The sequence below is a fragment of the Lepisosteus oculatus genome, chromosome 2 (assembly GCF_040954835.1).
Source record: "Lepisosteus oculatus isolate fLepOcu1 chromosome 2, fLepOcu1.hap2, whole genome shotgun sequence".
In the NCBI taxonomy this organism is placed as follows: domain Eukaryota; kingdom Metazoa; phylum Chordata; class Actinopteri; order Semionotiformes; family Lepisosteidae; genus Lepisosteus; species Lepisosteus oculatus.
Genome location: NC_090697.1, coordinates 66,801,765 through 66,823,394, shown reverse-complemented (window position 1 = coordinate 66,823,394; position 21,630 = coordinate 66,801,765). Strand labels below are relative to the sequence as shown.

The window sequence follows — 21,630 nt, the reverse complement described above, 5'->3', positions numbered from 1 at the left end:
TACTGTTGGTTTTATGGTCACTCCTTATTTTAGTGGCTGCAAACGTAAGCTTTATAAAAGGATAATGAGCAATCTATTACAATTCTAAAATGTTACAGATGGAACAAGTTACCATTTGCTTTTAACCCTAGGATGAAGTTTCAGGGTATGGTCAGTAAGGATTATTACGGAGATTCAACTAATCGTTTTAAAAGTTCCATTTCACATGTATCCATCTGTTCATATTTTATCAACATATGTAATTAATACAATATTTATAAGTGGCTTTTTAAACCCCAAATCTAACATGTTATTATTTATTGAAGTTCAATCAACCTAGTGCTAAAAACAATTTGCTTGTTTTCCTGCTTTTTCAGTATGAAAAGGTTTAGTAATAAACACAAGATTATTGCAAAACGTTAAATATTAAACAAACATTAAAAAAGAGTACATTCGTGTTATTCTATGATTTGTTCAAGTTTTCCCATAAAGGGTTAAGCACTCAGCCAAGACGTGATGTTGCTTTTTCCTTGTAAACTAATGTAACAAAAATACAGAGTGACAGAGAGAAAGTCCTATAAAAATAAACCAGCATGCTTTGATGTTAACTGTATGTCCTGTCTGTCTGCGTGAAGCAAGGCATTAACTCACTATTACACCCAGCAACGGAAGCTGTGGCTTTTAAACATTAGTTTGCTTATTGTTTCCACAAGGAAATGTTTGTTTTCATGATAACGTTTGTAATGTTCGTTTGCTTCTCCAAGGTGACTGTTTCTTCAAAAGAGGTCCTGCTGTCAAACTATAAGGAAGGTTCAGGCTTGTGATTGTACAATGCCCAGAAGTTCAACATTATGCTAAGGTCACAATCAGAATTAGTGACAAGCTAATAGACTAGGGTGGGTTTTGGATCTGTAAGATCTGTACCGTTCTTACACTTTCAATAGACAGAATGCATAAGAATGCATGGTTAATCTTGTGTGTTTGATTGCTAATAACATTGAGCGAAGAATTCGATTTGTTTCTTATAGGACCCCCACGAAGTTAACGTCAACTACATGATTGTTAAGGTGGTTCTTGAGTCCTACAATCCCATGCAAAATAATGGTCTTCTGTTTTTGGTCCTCAATGCTTCTAAACTTACATTTCTTCTCGTGCCTCCCTGCTTTTGTAGTGTCCTGATCTTAAAGTAGCTCCCAGAGAGGACTTGGTCAGTGCCTTTCAGGATTTTGAATACCTGAAAGTCCCTGCATAATCTTTTCTGTTTTAGGATAAAAAAAAAAACTTCAGTCCCCTCTAAATTGAGTATGGCATTCGCTTCCCAGACCGGGAATAAATCTAGTTACTGCCCTTTGTAACTATCTTTAGAACATCTATATACTCCTATGGCATCCTCTATTCTAATACGGTAGACAAAACCAAACATTATTTATCCTAAACTCTATATAATCTGTAGTATATTTTTGGAACAAATTTTGAACTAACATTGGACATAAAACCAAGAAAAAAAATAGAAAATTGGAGCACACACAAAAATAGTTAGAGAGAGTGTGCATTGAATACAGCAACAAACATTTCCTCCCTTGATACTGGATTCTTGCTAGGTTAGACAAGTGAAATAATTTGGTTTCCTCATTCTCTATTTTTATTTTCTTAATTCAGCTTAGTCAGAATGCTACAGCAAGGGTTTGGGCTAGTTCCCAGTCCCTCCATCGCATCTGTGCTGCGTTGGAGTCTTTGTACTGGCTCTCTGTTTCCAGCAAAAATCATTTTAAGATCATAATTTAAAATTAGAAAAGCATCCCACATAAAAACAAATACTGTGGGATTCTTGAGAAAAAAATAACATCAGGATTTTGGAACCAGCATCCACATACTGTAGATTTCTGTAAGCACCCTGGAGGACTCCTTCAGGTATCCAATAGGAAAGATTCTTCAGCACTTTATATACAGGGTAAATAAAGGAGTCCCTTATGACACCTGCAAATCTGTAAATACTTTGATTCCACATCTGTTCTTTGTTTATTTTTCAATAATGCAGCAGGAGGTTTGTGGATGGGAAGCCTGCCATTACAAGATAAGGTTGGATTTGTTTGAAGTGGAAGAAGATGCCATACAGAGCCAGTGGTAAAAACTGTCCCCTTGGAGAAAGTCTGGTTCACTACAAAGACAGAAGGTGTGGGTTAGTGTTGATTGGAGTCATCTAACCATAAAATCTCAAGCTCCCAGTTACCACTACCCTGGATGTGATGGATGCACAGGCCCATTAATGCATATAACACCAAGTTAATCAATAATATCACTTTAAACTGCCAGCACCGTCTGCCAATATGCAGCCAGTTAAATGAATATTGTTAAAAAATAATAAAGGCTCATACTTTTGAGATTGCTGGTGCCTAGGATGTGTGCGCTTTGGGAAGGCACAGGCTGTAATTTGAAGAAATGTAGGGTAATTCACTTGGATATTTTTTCCTCTAGGCTCTCCTCTGTAATTACAGCTATCCACGTAGCACAGGCTCTTACCCTCACCATGGTGTGCAACGTGGAACCGAGAGTGAAGCTCTCGTAATGGTCTGGCAGGTTCTTGTCATCGACATACAAAGAAATGATCAACAAACGACTTTGCCTTGTTGCACAAAAAGAATATTGCTGGCCGGTAAAGAGCTGAAAAAAACAGAAGTAAGGTAACAACTCCTAGGAATGTCACACACAGGTTTGTGTAAAACCTGTTTTGTCTTTACGGGAAAAGATCATTTTAAGTGTTCAAAGTGCTCAGCAGTGGTTACCAACAAAAAGGCAGCTTAATGGATTCTTTGTGTTCAGAATTAAAATTTAGGGTTACAAATTGAGAATAAGCACATTTGGAATCAAATGGGCAGTACACATCAGTCATTCTTTTACACACAAGGATGAAGGGGGTTTAAAAATATCTGTGCATGTTTTAAAAGTCAACTCTCAGGGATCCTTCAAGATCCTTGAACAAGATCTTTCTTACACTCTTATATTCTTTAAACCTGTGTAGCTGATGGGTTCTCTACCTCATCTTACAATTGCATGTCCTGAGAGAATAGTGATCTATGCATTTGCAGTGACAGATAAAAGCAGCAGAGCCCTTACTTGTAACATTGCACTGAGCAAAATGTACCTGAAAACCAAAGATCTTTGACCACATCAGGACAATTTCAAATGCAACAGATACACAGCCGCTATTGATACACCAATACATAGTGAATGTAGATGCATCAAAGCAATCAACATTTACAACACAATGATGAGTCAAAATTCAATTTGTCCTTTCACAGGAGTGACCAGGGCAGAGCACAAGTGGACTGTCTGTGTCTGTTGTTTCCTTTTCATGCTATTTAATTTGCGGTTGTTTTTTCAATGTCTTTTTATTTATCTCTCCTTGTTTTGAGATAGTAATAACATATACCTGTTGTCCTATTATGTGAAAATACATATTAATAAGAACAGAGGTCTAAGTGCCCTTCTTTCATTTGTAACTATTTCTAGCACATTTTGAGTGAAGTGTCATATTAGTAGAAGGACCGCATCAAGATGCTTTCTGAAAGATCACAGTGAGACAACTTCTGTAAGAAGTAAAAGGTTTTTTTACATGGGTCTCCTCTGGTTGTACTTTGGTTTACTTGATGGGGATGGAGACTGGGGTTGAATTCTGCATATTCCTCTATGGGTTTAAATATCCGAGTCATATTTCCTCAATGAATTCCCTCTTCCAGGTTGAACACATTAGCTTTCTTAACCTCTGATTGTTTGTGTAATATGATAATCAAATTTGAACCCAATTTTACATTTTTTGCATTTTTACAGAGATTGGGGAGAGGGGTTGTTTTGGAAATCTGCCACATAAAACAAAGACGTTTCCATTATTACAACGTGTGCTATGTGGAATTGTGGGGAATCTGGAATGCTTTTTCCATTCTACCCCCATCCCTCAAAGACATGCAGGACAAGAGCACTGGCTACTCAAACCCTGGCTATAAGGAGCACAACTGGGCCCCTTCTTTAATTAATCCATAGTAGTTCCATTACGAACAGTCACCCATTTAGGACACGACAGATGACATTATTACTGTAATTGTGCAGGGTGAGAGAATAATTAGAATGGCACTCAGCTCACCAGCAGAGCACTCCAGTACCTTAACACTGACACACATCCTCAGTGCTAAGAGATAAAAACGACTGATTTAACACTTGTTTGGACAGCTGTAGAAATCCATGCTAAAAGGGTGATGCCTGCCTGACATTCTGCTCAGTAAACATTGAACAGTTTTACACTTGCCACTGAGGATTTCTGAAACCATGTATTGAGTTCAGAAAAATGTTAAGAAATGCACAATTAAAAAAAAAAATAGTTCAATAAAGGGATCAATGCACAGTACTTACAAACTTAAAGTGTGCAGCAAACGTTAGAACAGGCAGGGTGCCCCCAAAGGCTGGGTTTTTTGGAATTATTTCTTGGAATATCCTTTTCTTTGAAGACGGCAAACCAGCAAGTGTTCATTCTAAGTACAGCTGTGTGGTATCGTCAGAGGGCCTCAGAAGTTGTATTTGTTGGAGACTCAGCTAACCGTTATGCAGAATACGGATCATTCCAGCCTGCGAAGTGAGGGGGCCGAGCACATTGAAGGGATAATACTAATCCAGAACAGACCAGTGATGGGAAATGAGGGAGGGCTCTCCTCATCCAAAATAAACAGCACCTTGAAGAATGCCATAGGTTACAAGCCTGATTAATTTAAACTCTTTGAAAGCGTTTTCTTGTTTACTTATGGTTTCTGGACTAAGGGTTACTGTCCTGCATTTCCCTGCTCTCTTGTGGTTTTAACCACCCCCTTTCAAAATCTTTGGAGTTTTTCACTCAAGTGCAGTTTTTACTTATTACATATTCTCTTGGGACTGTCTGGTTGTTTCTGCTTCTAACTATTGTTTGGCATGCCATGATAATTTACCTCAGCCAAAAAACAAGTAAATCCAAAAACACCTCAGAAGTGAATGGGCCGAGATATCCGAGGATAGCACTTGACAGTCCGACACCTTGGGTGACTTCGTTTATTCAGTCTTGGCCCCCTATCTTCTTACCAAACAATGATAACATGGAAGCCTTTTCTGGATAACCTGAATTTGTGAGATGCCAAAAGATCACTTAGAATAATCTCTAAATGCATTTCAAGATATCTTAAATGTTAAAATATCCCTAATACATGTTGAGATAACGTGAAATGATATCTTGACGTTACCTGAGTACCTGTATGTCAAAACAGCTTTCCATTCAAGACTTTGTTTCAGAAATATACATCAAGCATCGTATAATATACTGGTACCACAGCAGTACAAACATGACCTGCCAAGTCCTTTGTTTTACAGTACATTAGAATTAGGGATAAAAATCAGTGAGTGAATAAACTTGAAATATAAGTCTACTTTGTGCCATGGCTTACAGAAATGATAAGAACCCAAAAAAAGCTTTGCAGATGACAATTTTAAAAAATAAATAAAAAGACAATGTAAATGCACATTTCTAACCATTTGCAACAGAACTTTAACCAGCTGCTGTTGTAACCACATCAAATAAGAGGGACAATATGTTAAAAATACAGCAGTTGGTCTGTTGTCTTATTTAGCTAGCCTTTTAGCTGTAAGAGACCTGATAACCCTGCTAAAAACTGTTCAGAAATAAACATTTATTTTTCCACTTTTTCAAATGATTTATTTTCAAATGGCAATTTAAGCCGTATGACTTACATAGCAGCAACTACCATATAGCCTAACGCTTCCAGTCATAATAAAGCCGATTGTGCTACACGTCTTTAATTTTATAAGAATGGTTACAAACAAGAAGAGTTCATTCTGCTCACCAATCACATTTGAGTTTTCACCAGCTAACTGATCCAAGGATCTCACCCAGCAGTTTCTTGAAAAAAAGCCATGATATGCTCTTCAACAACATGTGGGTAGCATGTTTCACACTCCAACAAATTTGGTAAAAATGTACTTCCTGCATGTTACCGTACAGGATATTCATTACTTCAGTTCCAATGATTGCATTCATAACCTTCCATGTAATAGAAGCAATAGAATTGCTTGGGTCCAATATTGTCACTCTTTTTTATGGATGGGCAGTATATATTAGCAATTATTGAGTTACTGGGAATTTCCCTTGTCTTGAGAGAAAGCTGAAAGTATTTTGCTAAGGGCCTATGAATACCATTGTTTCCTTAAGTACTACTGACTCTGGAAATGGTCTTATCTTACGACCTTCTAGTCCCTGTAGCACTTCTGTCTCTTACATGCAAATATATAAGAATGTTAACTGTTTCATGTCATCAATAGTTAATGTTATTTAAAGCATGCAGCCTGATCCATATTTTACTCTACAGTTGCATCAAATAAACAACTTCACTTTCGCCCTTCTTTCCTCAGCTGCTCAGTTAGGATTGTCGGCAGAGTCACGGACACAGTCAAAATAAAATGAAGACAAGAGATCATTTTCATGCTGTTCACATTTTTAATATCAGTATTGATGTAAAAGATGATGATCGATCAAAGGCTCCCCCCGCTGAACACTTACCAAGGTCAGAGCACTGAACGACCCGAAGGTGACACTGGCATCCAAATGGACAGACTGGCAGAGGAGGGGGTTGCTCTTCTCCAGGGCCTGAGCCCTCCTCGTCATTCATCATGGAGTCACTGTCCAGTGCAAAATCCCAGAAGACTTTCTGATTGAAGGGCTCTAAGGGATGTGCCAGGCCAGATGCCAGGAAGGAGCAGAGCAGCAAAAGGAGGAGTTCCATGGCAGCTCCAGGTACTGCACAGACCTGGCAGGGCACAGAGAGAAGCAATCAAAACTAGGGCCATAACTCCAGAGCAAGATCATTACTCATCACACAGTGGCTGTGGGAACTGTGCAGTATGGGTAATGAACACAGCACTACCTGATGGCTCTTAACTGAGCTCTTCTGACTCTGCATCAGCCAGTGCCACGGTATTACGACTTTTTCTAATTGCTGTCTAATAAATGCAATGCACATTTTGTTTTCCCTCTTAGTTAATTAGTTACTCCATCAAATACAGAACAGTTAGTAACAATGGATGCTTTCTGTTGTCAGGTATTATCAGGGGTTTCTCAAGGCCCTGTTTTGGGATCTTTGTAATTATTTATGAATATTATAGTTATTATTTATTACAGTATATTACTATGGCTTTACTTGCAGAATACTATTGACACTGGTCTTGCAGTTTCTAAACTCTCATAATTCTTATCAGAAATTACATTTTGGATGCAACAGATTTTCTAAAGCTACACTTTATTAAAATACTTAAGATAGTTTTGTTGTTTTGTGCTCCATTTCAGCTATGGAAAACTATGTTGATTGTAAGTCTTTCACAGAGGCCAGAACTCTTGGTGTTGTCTTTAACACTTATATGACTAGAGTCTCATGTCAGAAATATTATTTACAATTTTTTTATTTCTTGTGTAACACTTTGTTTATTTCATTATGACACAGAGACTTTACAGAAGCACATGTTAAACCAGGAACCATTTATTATAATGTTTTGCCCAAGGTTTCTGCCAAGACCCGCATAGGGTGCAATTTTCATAAAATGTAGCTGCAAGGATAATAACCAAATCTGCAGCTCATGAACGTGTACCTTCTGTTTTGCCCTCCTTGTCTGTTAAGTTTAGAATCTACTGTACTTCCAACTCATACAATGCCCAATGATCACCAAAAACGGCTAGGAATACATTCAGCTGTCACATGCTATTCAACCATTTGTTGGTCTTTCCTGGTTACTGTAAAACATTATTACCAATACCATGCAGTTAAAAATTAAGAATGATAAAAACAAGGAAAGTTGCAGCACCAGCAACTCTTTGTGAACCAATTAGAACATATTTAAAATCAACCTCCTTTGATCTCTAGACGCCAGACAGCTGTGTCCCACCAACCTATAAAGCATGTTCCACCAAGGGCCCCAAGCTTCCAACATCCCCACCACTTTATTACTGTATTAAACCGGGTTTTCCATCCCCAAGGGGACCAATCTGCAACCCCCTGGCCTTTGGTACAAGCTGACGAAGGGCCTTTACAAATACCAGCTGATCCGATCACCAAAGTACTGGCAAAATATTATTTCTCACATTTATTCTTTATACAGTGCAGAAAGAACAAAGGGCAAAATATTTTCAGTGCAGAATAACAAATTGATAACATACTGTAGTATTTTTTTTAAAATAGAACTTGTTGAGTGCCTGTAAATGGCTTGAGTGTGCCTTATTTGGGAAATGGCCAGTAAGGTATTAGTTATTTGTGACAAAGGGCAAGTTCCTACAGTACAGCAGACAGCCTTTTTTTGTACCAGGGGTGGTTGAAAAAAAGTTAAAATGGTTATACAGAACTGTGGCACTGTGGGTTGTGCCTTAGCTAAAAGAGTGTTAAATGTACGTTACAGTATGTACTGTATAGACCTGTTGTGAGATTAATGCTAGTATGTGATCCCCTACGTTATCACACCTTTACACAGGGGTTGTTTTTCATTTGTTAAGTGCTAATGTGCTGTTCAGAAATGGAATTCATAGTGTATGTATGGAAGCAGGATAATCCTAAATTCCCAGAAATCATCTGGGAGCTAAGCAGAAGTCCAGGCCTCTAGGCATCTCCCAACACTTTATGCGGGAGCAAGTGGGATAAAGCCAAATAATCCATACAGCCCATCATCACACCTGCATTATTGGGGCTCACTTGTTTCTGCAAAAAGCCTGCTGCTTACAGGCTTAGCAGTCAAACTAGAAACACTAGGTTTGTAACTTTTCAGTGCAGAACCTCTACTTGTTCCTTAACTGTTTACATACTTACACAGTAAATGTATTTATAGATTGATCTGAGTTTCTGAAAATATCATGCCTCAGAATCAGGCAGTATTACTCCATCCTACCAATGACCTGCTGACTAGGGTAGTTCAGGTTTTCCTTCCCAGTGCCCTTTACCCAAGTCCCCACCCCAAACCCACTTGTAGCACCAAACCTGTATCCCTTTTACCCACTTCATTAGGGAGTGGGGAACCAACTGTGTTCGATATCATGCAGATGACCAGGCTACTCTTCCTCAAGTCAAACAGATTAAAGCCAGAACATGTTCTCAAGTCTTCATTTCATTTAATGTCAATCCATGTCTGTACATAAAGAGGTATAGTGTGTACACCTCCAGGTGCTTTGGTTTCATCCCACAATCCAAAGATATGCTGGTGAGTTAACTGGTTTCTGGGAAAACTGGCCCTGATGCGAGTGTGGGCGTGTCTGTCTCTCTGACTATGTGTGCCCAGAGATGGACTGGCATCCCCATCAACTTATATCCCATCTAGTGCCCAATGCGTCCCAGGCTGGCTTGTAGGGCTGACATGACCCTGAATTGGATAAGGAGTTGTTGAAAGCAATAATGGTAGTGTGATGACAAGGTTACAGCTTCTAATTTGGTATCTTACTAATTTTTATAAATTTTTCGTTTTTAAAATGATATTTGCTCATGTTTTGAGTTTTGATATATTACATATGATTTGCTATTTATTAAAGCAAACATTTTGTATTTATTTAAAATAACATTTACTGTACAACATTAATGACATTGGAACAGCTTCTATATAGTGCATTGCTTGTTTACACAGTACTTGTTACACAGAATATCAGTCTGACTTGTTAATGATCTGACCCTGGTTTCATTTAATTACAACTGATTATGGAAAACAGCTTACAATACATTCCAAAACTAAATCTGCATTCGTTTTGTTCAGGTACAGTATTACATATCAGTAACACGGATTTTAGAAACATTTTCCATAGAATCTGCAACCAGTAACATGCTCTACACCCATGCAGCTGATAATATAAAACTCTGCCTTCTAACTTGGCCCATCAATCTGCCTACTAGCTCACTCTTTAGAACCTTAGATTTTGTTCCATACAGCAGAAAGAGGGTTCCTCCCACTTGTTGCTTCTTTGTTGATTTAAAGTCGCTCTTAGACCACAGACCAATCTGGTTTATGTAGCTTTCTCCATAATGTGGTTGCACTGCTGATTGTCAGAAAAGCCCCTCTTATCACCAAAGACCACTGAAGCTGTGCCGCCAGTCAAAGTGACAAATTCAGGGGCAAAGGGGACCCCATTAGATCCATGACTCTTTTTTTAAAGAATAAACCGCAGATTTCATCCTGGGTCCCCCGTTTCCATTTGGCAGCCACGTGGCAAACAAGCGAAGTCTAAGGCAAGCTGAGATCTGCATGGCCTGCCGTTACCACCCTCCTTCGATAGATCTTTAATTTGCAGGAAGGCAGCTTGAAACCACGGAGTTGCTCCCTCACAGGCAAAGCTCATAAAATTGCTGCCTTTTGGTAGCAGGCTAAGCTTCCCTAGTGTACACGAGTCCGTCTTTGATCCCCCTGCCAAGCTGACTTAGTGTGAGGGGAAGTGGAGAGAAAGTAAATCAGGGTAGAAAGAAAAATGCTACCCTGCTGAGTTAATACCTACTTCCATCGCTGGGGAGGGGGGTATAGTACCTATTTCCATGTGGAAAAGAACTGACACCCTTATTAAATTTCTTTCATTTTCAAGAGCTTAACAGGGGAGATGCAGTCAGTACAAGTGATGCATGCCTTTACTGTACATTGTTGCCCAGGTCTCACTGCGAAAACAACCTGTTTTGTTATAACAGATGAAAACACGGCAGAAAAAGAAACTTAACTGCAAATTAAAGTTTTAATTTACTTAATTAACTCCATTAACTTGTTTCTCTCTAGCACATTTACTGTGCCTTGTAGTGGCATATCTCCAAAACATCTTTATCAGATGCAGAATTCCAAATTAGATTCCTAGTGCGAGCTGAAAAGGTTTTCCAAACCTTTATTAAAGGGTGTTGTCACATTTTCCTTGCCTTTCAAATTACTCAGGGTGCGACAAAGTCCAGAAAAGAGAAACGAACATTTCATAATAGGTTCATAAAAAAAATCCCACTGCAGATATGCACCTTTAGAAGAAGATACAGTATGAACATTTGTACATCATGTGGTTAAAGAGGAATATCTGTATGTAACTGCATCTTGAAATCTCCCATCTTCTTGAAGGGCTCCCATCAAATTTGAAGCTTTAAGGTGATAAATTTCACATGGACTTCAGATCTTGGCCACAGAGGGCCTAGAAAAAATGTCCTAACTGAAAACATTGGTCCTTAAAACCAGGATAGGCATAAAATATAGCAACTAGTTATAATATATATTACTATTATTAGATAACTCATAAACTCATATGAGTTATAATACTAATTATAACTCATTTCAAAGTGCTCCAAGAGAGGTTTATGAAAAGTTTTGGTTGAAAAGTTTTTCAATTCATAAATCAATCTTGTGTTGTTAGGTGCTATAAAACCCTTTTCTGATATGAAAAGAAAAACAGTACATAGATCTGAATGTACTACTGTATGGTCAACACTGAATTTCAGGGGCTATCATTTGTTCCCAAAAACCCATTATGTATTATACATACATTTCACTGCAGACCAATTTTGCCAACATAAAAAAAGTTAAGAGAACATATGAAAATGAACATAAGGGCATATTTAAAGGGATTCCCACAAAAATCTTCAAATCATACGCCACGTACTGTGGTCTCGCATTTGTCCATATTTGTTTCAGGAAGAATGACATCTTGGTATGCCACAATTTCAGGGGTAAAGAAAGATTCATTGTTCAGTTTTGCAGTTTGGAGCTTACAGTCAAGTTTTGGACTTTTCCCAGCCTGTAAAAATTTTAAATTAGGCCTGAGCATGAAAATTAATTTGGGAAATTTCTGTGATTTACAGAGGGTGTGCAAGAGAACCATACCAAAATTCTTATTTTGAAGATAATTGAAAACTAATACCTTTTGAACAAAGCATTTAGAAAACTCTGCTTAAAACGTCCTCCATCAATGTCACGCCATTCATCAAGTCCCAGGGATTTAAGAAACTGCACTAGAATGAACAGCTCAGGGATGTCATTTTGAAGAAACCATCCTACATTTATTATGCGATTCTTTCAGTATTTGTTTCAATATCATCTACAAACCTTCTCCCAGAAAAAAAACAAATCCACACTTTCTCAGCTAAGGTTAACATTTGCATGTACAGATAAAAGCAAACATCAGAGATTCTGTTCTTTTAAAAAGTAGTGTATGTAGATTTGCTGTACTTTGGATGTAGATATCCCATGTTTCACCTATTGGAGTGCACACATTGATATGTGTTGTAAGAAAGTTCCAGTACAGTTTGACTTCAGCTTGGGCTCCTTGCATTTATTTAATGCAAATCGTATTATAAGGTAGAAACAACACATTTGCAACAAGACTGGATCTACAACTGCTGACAATGTCACCCCAGACCAAGATTAGATAAAATTGCTGAAGAGAAATAAAAAAAAGGGAAAAGGAAAGATGACGGGGGTGTGAGACGGTGCTAGCGAGACAAATCCATGAGTAAATGAAAAAACAATATCAGGCGACCTTGAAAATACTGTATTAGTCTTTGGATGCTGTTCTGGAAGAATGGACAACATACTGTATATTGAAAGAGTGGAACTTTTCGGCTGGTTAACTATATTTTGCTTAACATAACCGGTTTCCAAAACGTAAGGTTTGCTGTGCAGTTTGTTAGTGCCACCCACACCAAATACAGCCCAAGCAATAAGTTATAGACTTTAGGCACTATCAGTTTGTGTACATAACTAAAATAGGATTAAAAATTGTGTAAAACTCAAATTCCCAGCACAAAAAATATGCTAGCCAGGATTGCTAACACAGCTCCAATCTCCTGTCAGTTAACCCCAGCTTTTAAATCCCCCAACGCCACATACAGAACAGTGGGCATTAATAAAGGTCATTCCTGTGGCAACTTATATCAAGAGAAAATCACAAACTATCAGTTGCACAATTTTACTTCTACCTTGTCACAGATAAAAACAATCAAGATTACCTGAATAACTTACAGAAAGTGCTCAACAGACTGAAAGAGTATGGACTCAGACTGTGTGGCCATGCTAAAGACACCACAACTTCAGAATGTGTCACAGTTATGATCCTATTTAGGGCTTGTAAACTGCTATCACAACTTCTTGCCAAACTGTTCCACAGTGCTACATACACTGAGTGCACTATTACAGATAAGGTCAAAAAAGAAGTGGTCAGAGAGCTGTGAACAAGTTTACATAAGAGACTGATAACATCAGATAAAGTGCTGACATACTTTGATCCTTCCCTACCCATTAAGTTAGCGTCACCTTACCAGGTGCTTTACTTCGTCATTGACAGTGACTGAAAATTATGCACAAATTGACCGAGAAGCCATTAGCTTTGAATGGTGAGTGAAGAAATTCCACGGTCAAAGGTTTACCTTGGTGACCAATTACCACCCTTTAGTGGTCATTTTCAACGCCAGGAAAGGTGTTTCACTGATGACTGCAGCACATTTGCAACAACAGTCACTGTTCCGAGGAGCACATTCTTATGACATTGAATTCAAAAGAACACGAGAACCTGGCAATGCTAAAAGTCATGTTTACCACTACAGAAAGAAGAACAACTAAGATAAATGGACCTATTCGATGTGTATTATGTCATGATTGTCCTGTATATCAGTTAACAGTTACAAACGAACATATTCAAAGAGAAACAAGGAACAGCCCAACTCTGCTGAATGTTTCAGACATCATTATACGATGGTGGCCAAAACACGGACATTACAGAACCTGTACCCAGACTTTGTAGCCAGAAACAATCAGCTGTCGGTATGTCAAAGAACCTTGATGTACTGTATGGATCACACGTTGTAATTATATTCAAATGCATTGCATGAAGGACACTCGGGGACTGTGACAATTGTGACAGTGTGGTGGCTGGGTATAGACAAACAGATCGAAAACTTGACAAAGAGCTGCACTGGATGCCAACTAATCCAGAATGCACCAACTTTGTCTTTACACTCATGGGAATTATTTTTATCACCCTGGCAATGTGTGCATATTGATTTTGCAGTCCCTTCCAATGACTCTGTTACTACAGTGGTAACGGACAACAGTTTACAGTACTGTACTTCTCAGCAATTCAAAACCTTCATGAAGCAGAACAGCATTAAACATTTCATCTCTGGTCCTCACCATCCAGCCACAAGTGGTTTATCAGAGAGATTTGTCCAAATTTTCAAAAAGTCTATCAGGGCAGTGGAGAATTAGAACATACTACTGCAATTAAAAAATGATAACTTTCTTTTGCAGTTCTGCAGTTGCATGAAATGCAGTTCATGCAATAACGAATATAACTTCAGCAATTATGTTCTTAAACACGAACCTGAAATCTTGCATGGAAGTACGAAAAACAAATTAGAGAATTAAGAAGTTGAAATTAAATGAAAAGTAAACCATTTTAACAAATGAATAAGAAACCAAACAGAAGCTTCAGTGTTGAACAGGACTGTCTTGCACAAGACTTGTATCAAAAAGTCTAACCTAAACAATTGTCATTAGAACAGGCCCTCTGATGTACACCATTGATGTTGGAGACACTAGATGGAGATGACATGTAGATCAGATCTAGAATGCTCAAACACAGTGAAAGTCAACACCTACCTCATGATAATAAGAAACAAACGATATACACGAGGATCCAATCCTTACCTTGAAACCACCAGATGTTGATGAAAATGTTCCAGAAGCTGAGTCACCAGACCAACAACAGACAACAGAATTCCATTCTATTATGACTAATGATTCACCTGACTTACCTGCAGGAGACCAATGTTCAAAATCCTAAAGGTGTACAAAAACTTTGTCCCGAGAGACAGAGGAAACAACCTCAGAGACTGAGTCTATAAAAGAGAGTGGTGATGTTTTTGTATCATATACAGTATGTGAATCCACTTTACTGCAGAAGTAGACCTCCCTGGTCTGAATGCATGCATTGACATACTGTATGTTGTGCATTGTAAGAAAGCTTGACTTCAGTTCAGACTCCATACATTTGTTTTCTTTGGTTGTGTTAAGGGGTAAACACAACAAAAAATATTTCCAAAACATCTCGTCATTACACCAGGTTTAATTTGCTGCTAAATATCAGTTCTGCAAAGCTGGCTAACAGGAAGTCTGTAGGAGAAGGAACAGGATGCTCAGGAGGAAAAGCCTAGAGGTGGAGCTTTTTTAAAGGCAGATTTGAGTTGCAATAGTTATTAAGGAAGATACACTAAACACAAATATAAGCTGTAAATTCAGTTTAATGCAAACACTAAATAATGCAACTAGAGAGATCAATAGTAGGTCCACCAGTAAAGGGGTTTTGAGCCCGTGCCATGTTATTAGCCACATGTGACCCAATTCCCTAGTAGTGGCACACAGCTAGCTACTGTAGAACTGTCAAAATTGAGTAGGCCTTAGTAACTTAGGGTTTCCTCAGCTTTGGGTGCAACAGGACCTCCTCTGTAAGGATTTAGTGACCTCGCTGAGAGAGGTGCAGTACTGCTGTCCAAAGTGGAGCTCACAATAAGTCAAGTAATGAACAGCTGAAGTGGGCATGTTTGAGATACAACGTTTGTCCTCCTCCTCACACAGTGGCAGAGTTATAGCTGGAAGTCAAGCCAAGAAACATCTTGTAATTATAAAACTGGCAGCTTATAAAATGGTATGAAAACACAGAGAAATGGAATTAGGGACTGAATAGCAGGGAAGGCTACTTTTTTACATTTGAAAAAATATCTTTGTTCACACTAGGCTGCACTAAGAGTATTTTAGATAAGATAACTTTATTAGCCATATACAATTTCTTGCATTAGGAATTCATCTTTTCACATACCCCAGCTTGCTCTCCATGAGACACAGACACACAGAGAGAGAAGCTTGGGGTCAGAGTGCAGGGTCAGTCATTTATACAGTGCCCCTGGAGCAGCTGGGGTTAAGGGCCTTCTTCAGGGGCCCAACAGAGTAGGATTCCTCTGCCAGCTGCAGGATTTGAGCCTGCAACCTTCCAGCCACAGGTGCAGATCCTTAGCCACAGTACCACCACTCCACCCCCTTGTGATCTTATCTTTTTTTTTTTAAGTGTAGTTTTAGTATAGAATGTGAGTCTTGGTGAACTACTCACTGGCATTCATGAGAAAACATCCACACAAAAGAACAGGTACAAGTACAGGTACTTCCATCACAGAAGCAGAACAGAAATATTTTCAAAAAGTTGAGTTCTTAATAATTGTACTGCCTTCTACAAGAACTCTGTCTCTGAGTAACTTGGGAATGCTTTTTACAGACATAGAAAATTAAAACAACATGAGGACATTTGTGCAGAAGTGTGTACTGTAAATCATTGAGGGGTACCCATTACTGAATGTTTAGTCACTGATCATTGCTTCAGATCTCCATGTGGCCTAGTCTAACTTCACTTGTGGGCTAACCAGGTTTTATTTAGGCAGTGCTGCCTGATTCCAGACCCACATTTTTTTCTTTTTTTGCTTTTGAACTCATTTGACCTGGCCAAACAAGCTGTGTATGGGAATCAAGCCACATGTTATGACTATGGGAAACACTACTTAATGAAAAAGTCATTTGCACAGTCAATTTAATATATACGCACCATTTACTGCTAAGTGCATAATTTATACAGATAAAATATTTAATAGCTCTTTGCCATTTTTGAACTAGGAGACGACTTGGATCTTCTCTACTTCATTAGCTGTATTAAATTCCAATATAACAGAATGGATACTTGTATTGAAAGATATTGTTAATAGATCATACACTGCATTTCTTACAAATATTTAATAAGCAAAAAAAGATTGAACAGTTTAGTTCCAAGACGAGGTCCAGGAACTGCAATACACCATCAATAATTCCCGACAATGACCCAGCCTAGTAATTACGGCATAGCAAAAGCCTGGATCATACCACAGCACAGAGAAAAATATCTCAGATATTTTATTAACCTGTTTATGAGAGAGAATACTTTATTACAAAAGATGAAATAACCTTCCTATGATCCCAAAAAGAAATTAAAGATAGTTTTATTTTTCTAAAGCAAGAAAACAAACTGAAAATTTCAGAAGCAAATATTTTTCTATATTTGTTTTCAATATGAGAATTCTACGTATGACAATCACGTCTCAGCTTCCTCATTGTCCCGATATGTTTTATCTGAAATAAGTCAGATTTTTCAAATATACAATACCTTTACTTTTCTTGGGTGAGAACAGAAAACCTAGTTTGTGACTCCCCTATTTTGTGGCCTCTAGGAAACAAATTCATAATGTTTATATATTGGATGTATATATTTACAATATATAATTGTAATATGTATATATCTATCACATATAATTATTCATTATAATTATGTAAAAGTATACAAGTGTACCAATTTAAATCCTTAATATATATCAGGAAGTGTTTAAATTTAATAATAATAACATTGCTTTATTAACCCTTTACAATTTCTTGCATTAGGAATTATCTTTTCGCATACCCCAGCTTGCTCTCCATGAGACACACAGACAGGGAGAGAGCTTGGGGTCAGAGTGCAGGGTCTGCCATCGTACAGCACCCCTGGAGCAGTCAGGGTTAAGGGCCTTGGTCAGGAGCCCAACGGAGTAGGATTCCTCTGCCAGGTGTGGGATTTGAACCAGCAACCTTCTAGCCACAGGCACAGATCCTTAGCCACAGAGCCACCGCTCCACCCCAATTTGAATTAACTGTTAGTTTTTAAAATGTAAGTAAAGTTTTTAAATCTGCACTGTCCAAGTTTATCGAATGTCCCTTTATTCAGATTACACACAGTTTCCTGTTGCTTAAGTTCTTGATCCATGTGTGTACCTTTTGACTTTTCAAAATTAATTGGATTAACCTTAGCAAAAGCTTTCTGGAAATTTAAAATAAATTTAAATATACTGTAAAAAGTAGTTTCTTATCATAAATGTATCATACAACTTTTTAGTGCTCTGCTTCCTTCTTGCCCTGTTATAAATTAAATATATTTAACTTTGGAGAAGAATGTATATACAGTACTTCAGTGTTATCAGACATACCATTTCCTTGTTATCCATCTCTTAAAATGCCTTATTTCTTTGAGGATTCCTCCAGTTCAACTCCTCTCATAGCTTACCAGGAACAAAAGTAAGACTTATTGGTTTATTATAATTGGTTTCCTTAATTTCTGTCGGGCACAGATCCTGAAAATACTTTTTGGGATTCCATAATGAGGAAACAGAAAAATAATGGATTCCTGCGTGTACAGTACCAAGTATCTTTGCAAGGTTTTTAGTCTCCTTATCCTCTGGAATTTTGCAAGTGACCACCAGGATTTTTATTCGTGGCATACAGTATGAAACAGTTGCCTTCTCTGTAATTTGTTCAGCATAAAACCATCATTCATATGGGGAAAGCAGAATATTTGATTTTTATTCACCACAGCACTCTGGAAAAGATGGGCTTTTGCTCCATTGCAGGGATTGTGTTATTGCTATTAATACAAACACACACCACTGCAGTTTTCCAATCAGTGTGTCATTATTGATCACATTTTTTCATCAGGTCTATTTCCTGGTTTCCATAAGATCCCACAATGCCATGTGTAATTTTTCTCAGTTGTAACTTCTGCTTTACAAGCCAAAAAAGGTAAATGTATGTCTCATAAAGCTAAGCAATGGCTTAGAAGCAACAAGATATTGCAGCAAAATAGTGGACCATCAATGGTAGCTTAGCAACCACACCTCAGATAGGTTTGCGTCACTTGTGCAACTTCTACAGGTAAGGCCCAGAATGCATGACACTTGAAACTCAATGACAGCAAATAATCAGCATCAGTTGGAGCCCATAAAATCCCCAGAATGAGCTTCAAACATTAACTGTATCTCTGTAATTATATTGTATTTGTTTAGGCCATGTGTGTATAAGAATATCACTTTGGTGAAGAGGTGTATGTTTTAAGTACTAAAACAAGGAATAATGGGATGTATTAATGGGTATTCTCACACAGCATTTTTGAGTTGATTAAAGCTTCTTTCTTTTTTGAAAAGAATGTTAATGCTAAAACAAACATCTTACCAGAAAAAGTAATACAAAAGAGCTCTAGAAAAATCAGTATACTCGATCTCTTCTAATTTTTAGCAGATTCATGAAGACACTTGCTTGAGGTCCTGAATAGAATTAAAGCAGATTTAACTAGATGGCATTTTTAGAACATTGTTATTGGGTTTTCCAGAAGTACAGTATAAAAAAAAGCATATATACATAATGACTTTGCACACCCATCAATAAAATACACCGGTGGAAAGACAAAACTCCACCAGGTACAGTAACTAACACCAGGTCTCTTTGTTTAAGATGTTAAGCTAACATCATCATAATCAGAATAAACACATTGTAACCAGGGTGTACAAGTTTGATCAAACAGATGTAAAATACCTTTCAGTTTCTAGGTAATTGTCTCATACAGGCATTTAGCTCAGGTACCCATTGGAATACATCAGGTGAATCTTCTTAATTCCATTTACTGTATACAGTATGTTGCAGATCTTTTAACACAGTCATATCTCAATTTAGATTGTAAATCAGTTTGTCTAAAATGATGCATTTCCTCCCATATTTTTGAAAGTGAAGCAAAATGGTAGCAGTGGGAATGAAAATAGTGGGAAATATGATAGGCCAGGAATTGAGAATGTGGCTTTTGACCTGTGTTCATACAGGTACATTAAGGCCACTAAACCAGCTAGAGACTTAAGTTGTGCTGCACAGTACAAATAACCAATTCTGGATAACCCAAACCACCATTCATTTAAGTTCCTCTGAAATTGTATCCATCAAATATGTCATCTTATATAAATTAGGAAGATGTTGCTCTACATACTGTACATTCCTAAATACAGAAATTGCATTTTTTATTTTAAAGTTAAAACTGTTTTAACAATTGTGAATAACCTATACTGGGAAGTGTGAATACCAGTATAGAAAGGGGCAAGATGTCACTCTTTGAACAATTTATTTTGTATACTGAGCATTTGCTGAAGTTCTTATATGACGTACTTAAGTCAGAAAATAACTTCTAATGAAATAAGGGGGTCCATCATAAACAATAAAATGCCATGTGCTTGCAAACCAATAATGTAAGTTTTCTATTTCAGAACTTTTAATGCCCAGGTCAGTTAAAAACATTTTATTAACAAAAACAGTAGGCCTGATGGGGAATGAGGACACTCCTTCCTCAGCTCCTAAGAGACAGAAAATAGTCTACAAATCTGTTGACGTACTTAGCTTAACTCGAGGATTAATATACAGGGCACAGACCCAGTTTAAAAAATAGTGTCCAAGCTGCTCTAATTAGTTGGTTTTCTTTACAAGCTCCACTACATTTTGGATTTCAATTTTAAAAATGTATGGAATTCCACACATTAATTTGTTTTCTTTGAAACTCATCTCACTTCCAACAAAAAACATTTAACATATTACTTCTATTCTAACTTTTTTGGGGTTGTCTTAAAGAAGAACAAAGATATTGGTGGCCTGGCTTTCCATTAGAGAGATGCTGAATTCCAGAGCATCATCTACATGATGTCTCAATTGAAGCTTTAATTAATCCAACCAGACTGCAGGATGTTTAAATTTCTGTTCATATGGACAAGACTGCCTCCCTTCAAAGAGGCCCAGACATTACAGACTCACTGGAAATTCAAAAATTCTTGGCCGACCCCTGAAATTTAGTGAGCTTCCAAAGATTCAAAATACTGTCTTCTTATTGACTGGTGCTCAGCTCTTTGCCTGCCCATCCAGGTGGTGAGGAACTGTTCATTCTCTTGGTGACAGTGGCCGGTGCACATTTCAGGATCTGACACAGACTTTCTCTCTGGTCTTGGGCGCACTCGAGCCGAGAAGATGCTGAACATGACCTTGGCAAAGCCTGCCTGAGCTGGCCTCGCCGTTCTTCCGTTCAATGTTGCATGTAGTGAAGAGGAAGGGTTAAAAATGAAGCTGGGCTACAATGAAAACCTGCAAGAGTGCTGGCATCCAGGACTACTAAAACTAAATAAACTGAATAGTCCTTCTAATTGAGATTGTGTCTGGGGCAACACCAACTTCTAAATTTTAAGTGCACGTAAAATATAGGCAACATTATACTGACCGCAGGTGATGCTCCTTTCTCAGACAGACACAGGCAGGGTGTACTCTTATCTGGTACTCTATTGCCATGTCTTTTGGGTGTGTTTGACCAATGTGATTTCAGATGTTACTGTTGTGCATTCATAGTAAATTGTAAATCAAACATATATTATGTTGGCAGGTCTAAGTGCAGCCAAAATAATCTATTTTATGAAGCTAACTGAGTTGACTGAGAAAATCTGTTTTATGATGGAGACTGAAATCATTTTAAATTGCAGCTAGTTGCATCAATTTGCAGATATAGCTGACTACATTTCCCAATGCAAAAACTGTTGCAACAGGGCCAATTTATTTCCCTTATCTTTAGAAGCAGTTTGATTTGCCCCCCCCCTTTCTGGTGTGAACTCCACTTTTGTGTGGCTTTTACAGATGTTTCACAATTCATAAAAAGAGACCGGGTAAAAAAAAAACAAACTTTACAAGCATGAATTC

At 37.8% G+C, this 21,630-nt stretch overlaps 1 protein-coding gene across 5 annotated transcripts in view; it reads right to left on the bottom strand.

The window, feature by feature from the left end:
* The window catches only part of bgnb (biglycan b), a 51,034-nt gene that overhangs the window by 13,338 nt on the left and 16,066 nt on the right, over positions 1-21,630 (bottom strand). For all 5 annotated transcript variants that reach the window (XM_015343000.2, XM_015343009.2, XM_006625612.3 and 2 more), the window contains one exon: positions 6,569-6,815. In XM_015343000.2, the coding sequence (XP_015198486.1) occupies positions 6,569-6,791 (223 nt within the window). In that variant the 5' untranslated portion in view covers positions 6,792-6,815. The remainder of the gene's footprint in view (positions 1-6,568; positions 6,816-21,630) is intronic.